Genomic DNA, 4,262 nt, shown 5'->3' on the forward strand with positions numbered 1-4,262 from the left:
ATTTATATGACACTATTTTCTTTTTGGTCAATTCCAAAAAAAAGTCACACTTTTTTACCTTTGTTGGTTCCACTTAATTTTAAAGATAGTATTCCAATTATTTATGAAGAGAGAGAAAAGTGAGTCTACTTTTTAATATGACTATTTTTTGAAGGGACAATTTGATAAACATTTCAAAGTCTTCATTTATTTCTTAAAGTTCGTGCCCGGTCAAATGTTGCCGTAGAAAATGGGACGGAGGGAGTATCAATTAAAAATTAAAGAAATTCAATATCAATTATATATAAATAATAACTAAAAAGATAAAAAAAAATTCAATATCAATTATATATAAATAAAAATCATATTATTATTATATAATAATTTAATTTTTTATTAAAAAAATTCATCCTCGATTTTATCATAGTTCCGCTTGTCTTCAAGAACTCGACTTTACTCATAAGTTGCCCTTCCACGAGCTGCAGACGGCACGAGTCTTGTGGGACATTCCATAGATATTCGTTATATTTGTACTTTCTTTCTCTAAATTTATATTATTTATTTTATTTAGACATAGAAAAAATTCAATTTTTTTTTAAAAAATTTATGAGCTAAATTAAGTCATAAATGTATATGTAGTTACAAATCATTTCATTAAGAGAAAGAATAAGTATTTTAAAATTAAATTGTTATTAAATGTTAAAATATATCATTTTGAAATTAAATTAGGATAGACGGAGTAATAATTGCGTCACTTAATATAAATATTACGTAAAAAAAGAGAATTGGAATAATAGAGAGTATATAAATTGTGTAGTGGGTCTAGAAATCCCCTCACACTCCATCTCTTCCTAGTTATTCTAAAAAAAAATTCTCTCTCTCTATATGTTACTAATACAAATTCAGCCATGATTAATTTCCCAAAATCTCTCAGATATTCATTATTAGCCCTTTTCAAGCATGCCATCTCTGCTAATCCTTGGCCTAATTCCCCTCTTTTTCTCTGAAACAAACCTCTTTATCTCCTCTGTTTTCTAGAATTAGTATAATTTTGTGTTGGATTAACAATTAATTAATCAAAAAACAATGGGTGGTGGAGAGAGAAGTATACTTCACTTTCCACACCTCCATATTCATCAAAGTGGAAAGAGTAAACAGGGTAAAAGAGATGTGCCGAAAGGATACCTGGCGATTAAAGTAGGGCAAGCAGAGGAAGTGCAACAGCGATTCATCGTCCCTGTTTCCTACTTCAATCATCCGCTTTTCATTCAATTACTCAAACAGGCGGAGGAAGTTTACGGATTTCATCACAAGGGAACGATTACGATTCCTTGTCATGTTGAACAATTTCGATGTGTTCAAGGCAAAATTGATAAACACCATCACAATCTTCATGTTCCGTGTTTTAGGGCATGAGGAGTTTTTTTTTTTTTTTGTTGCTTTCGGTGGAGGCGGTTAGTGATAATGACGACATACTTTTTCGGTTTCGGTTTCTGGATGGTTTGTTATGATGGGTCACTGGAGTTGTTAGCTCAAGTAATTTAGTGAAATGAAATTTTAGTTACTTTCTCCGATTAAATTAAATTTACATATTTTTCATCTTGTTTGTAGAATTTAACCCCCTATGAAATACTCGTCTCGATAACGTTTGATCATGAATTTTTTTTATTTTTTCCTTAGATCGAACTCTGGAAAATATGTTTAGCCATAAAATTGCATGTTTGCTGATGGAATCGGAAACTTTTTTTACTTTTTCGGGAGAGAGATTGAACTTCAGAAAATACCATTTCATGATGAAACATGAAACGCCCATTCAGGATTTTGTATTTTATTAATTCAATCTGTTATAAATTCATATCTAGTAATTTTAATCAAAAAAATTATATATAAAATTTATGCTTGATGTCAAAATTAAATTCAAATTACTAAATTTAGATGAATTGTGTTTCTTATTAAGTATTGGTTCTTAATATATCAATGGAGAATTGTCTCACCGATAGTTATTTTTATTTTAAAAGAAATATTCTCATATTAATACATTCCAAGATCCCTTTAAGTTCATTTTGATATGGAATTCATGACAAAAAGATACGGATTGATTTGAAACTGAGTAAATTGATAATAATTCATAGAATTATGGAAGAACGCGCGTAATCTTCAAGCTGAAAAATAACAAACGCAACTAAATTTAAATAAGTACACTTGTTACGTAAGATCTAAAAAAAAAGTCACTTGTTATGTACCCGACGTAAATGGTAAAGAATAGAATAATGTTTTACTTTTTTTAAAAAAATTATTATTTTGATTTGTTTTTTTAAAAACGTCTTTTTCTGTATTTATTATAGTTAGGCAAACACCTCCACGGAATTTAAAGCACTACAGTCTACCTCCATTTTTAATTTGAACATCTTGTTTGGTTGATTGTTATATGTTGTATAGTGTTGTTAGTTTAAATATAATGTTTGTCTTGATTATTATTTAAATTATATTTTATTGTATTAATAAATTTATCGTTGGTTGATGACAAAAAATTCGTAATAATTGATTTGGTGTGATCGCATCGTTATTTTATTATTTTCTTCTCGTCTTTATTTATATTTCATCTTTTCTTCTACGTTTTCATAATAGATCTACCTATCACATACCCTACTTTTCTCGTAGATTTATTAAATTAAGGATGTGTGACATGATGTAACGACAGAGAACGTTACAATCTAACAAATTATGGATGTATGACATTATGTAACGACGAAAAATAATACAATTTATCCAAAACACTATATTCATTCAAACAATACAATACAATACAACACAATACGATACATTATGAAACAATACGTAACAACTATCCGAAAACGAAGTGTAAGATTAAAAAAAAACTACATTCATCTCTAATTTAAAAAGAGGAGTTGTCTACCTAACGTGATCTAGTAGAACGTAGAGGGGTGATGTGAAGCATGTGGCATGTTAATCAAACACCAAGAAAATGACCTCCTTCAAAATAATTTAAAAAACTTAAATGTTTTGCTGTTTTTAATGTTTAAAATTAAAAGAAGAGTTTTTATTTTCCTCTTATAAGATAAACTAAAACAGGAGGGTCGTTGCTTTGATGGGGTGGGTCCATTGGCTTTTGGTGGACGGCAATCAGCAGCCGCTGTCGTATTTAAAAAGTAACACAACGTATTCACTTCCAATTGAGACATAAACCAAATGACGAAAAAACACGTCGACAAATGTTAATAAATACTAGTTGTTCTAATTTATGTAACATAATTCCAATCCATAGAAAAATATTGTGAACTTAAAACCTGCCATAACATCCCTATCTTATAAGAAAATTCTCATTATTCAAATTCAAAATGGTCATTTTTTGAAAAACGGACTAAAAATATAAATTGTATGTATGGCTTGGGCTATGCTGATGCAGAATTAGATAGCATACAAAAGGTGGACGTCTAGACCTAGTACTTGACTTGTCAAGGTGAACACCCAAATACATTAGGCTAGGCCACATGCAATGGTAGTGTCTAAGTGACATGACAACATCACAAACTTGGCAAGACCATAGTGTTTGGTGGTGGTAGCCTTTGTGTTATCTAATTGTGGTGGTGGGTAACGGTGATATTGGTGGTAGTGGTTAGCAGGGGTGACCGCTTTATTGTTGAAGGTGGTGAGGGCCGGTAGTAGTGACGACTATGGTGATAGTTGTGATGGTAGAGATGGTTTGTGTGGTCGTGACTTGCGATGATTTGCCACTTTACTATATTATCAATCTCGGCTGCCACCAAAATACAACTTATAAAGGTAAATAGAAAAGCAAGAGCCAAACAAGTATAAAAAAATATCTATGCCATATCATCACTACCTATTTTTCAATCAACAGTTAATTTCTATCATTTGCCAAACGCTATTCAAAAGAGAGTTGAGGATTGTATCTAATGATGTCTCATATATATTTTTTTTGATGAGGAGCTAATGACGTCTCACAGGTGTACTACGAAGAGTCACACCATGCAAAAATTTGGTATATCCAAGCATGTTGAGTTTTCCGTCATTTCTCATCCAATCTCTGAGAATGGAATGAGCTGTTTGACCCACATTCAACTCCTGCATAGTTGTCAAACCAGATTCAAAATTTCCTCAAACTAGAATTTGTTGAATACTAACAGCTATGGTAATATAAAGATACCCACCCTAGCCAATTCCTCTACGGAAACATGCCGATTTCCCTCTTGCTCAAAATGCTGGAATGCCACGGCTGCAATCTGCTCCCATTCCTCGAG

At 31.3% G+C, this 4,262-nt stretch overlaps 2 protein-coding genes across 4 annotated transcripts in view; one reads left to right on the forward strand and one right to left on the reverse strand.

Annotated features, from left to right (window-relative positions):
• The first annotated feature begins 821 nt into the window (after positions 1-821).
• Positions 822-1,435, forward strand: LOC102596817 (auxin-responsive protein SAUR32). The gene has a single exon (XM_006339696.2). The coding sequence runs from the start codon at positions 1,066-1,068 to the stop codon at positions 1,393-1,395; it is 330 nt and encodes a 109-aa protein (XP_006339758.1). The 5' UTR covers positions 822-1,065; the 3' UTR covers positions 1,396-1,435.
• A 2,373-nt stretch (positions 1,436-3,808) lies between these two features.
• Positions 3,809-4,262, reverse strand: part of LOC102597139 (CDPK-related kinase 3) — a 12,509-nt gene continuing 12,055 nt past the window's right edge. Inside the window, exons 11-12 of one of the 3 annotated variants that reach the window (XM_006339697.2) lie at positions 4,173-4,244; positions 3,809-4,086 (exon numbers count right to left, since the gene is read on the reverse strand). In XM_006339697.2, coding sequence (XP_006339759.1) covers positions 3,952-4,086; positions 4,173-4,244 — 207 coding nt within the window. In that variant the 3' untranslated portion in view covers positions 3,809-3,951. The remainder of the gene's footprint in view (positions 4,087-4,172; positions 4,245-4,262) is intronic. The other 2 variants (XM_006339698.2, XM_015312503.1) reach the window with 2 other exon arrangements.

Source organism: Solanum tuberosum, unplaced genomic scaffold, assembly GCF_000226075.1.
Source record: "Solanum tuberosum cultivar DM 1-3 516 R44 unplaced genomic scaffold, SolTub_3.0 scf00010, whole genome shotgun sequence".
In the NCBI taxonomy this organism is placed as follows: domain Eukaryota; kingdom Viridiplantae; phylum Streptophyta; class Magnoliopsida; order Solanales; family Solanaceae; genus Solanum; species Solanum tuberosum.

Excerpts from the sequence above, each read along its gene's own strand:
- LOC102596817 (XM_006339696.2), top strand. The coding sequence starts at position 1,066 with ATGGGTGGTGGAGAGAGAAGTATACTTCACTTTCCACACCTCCATATT.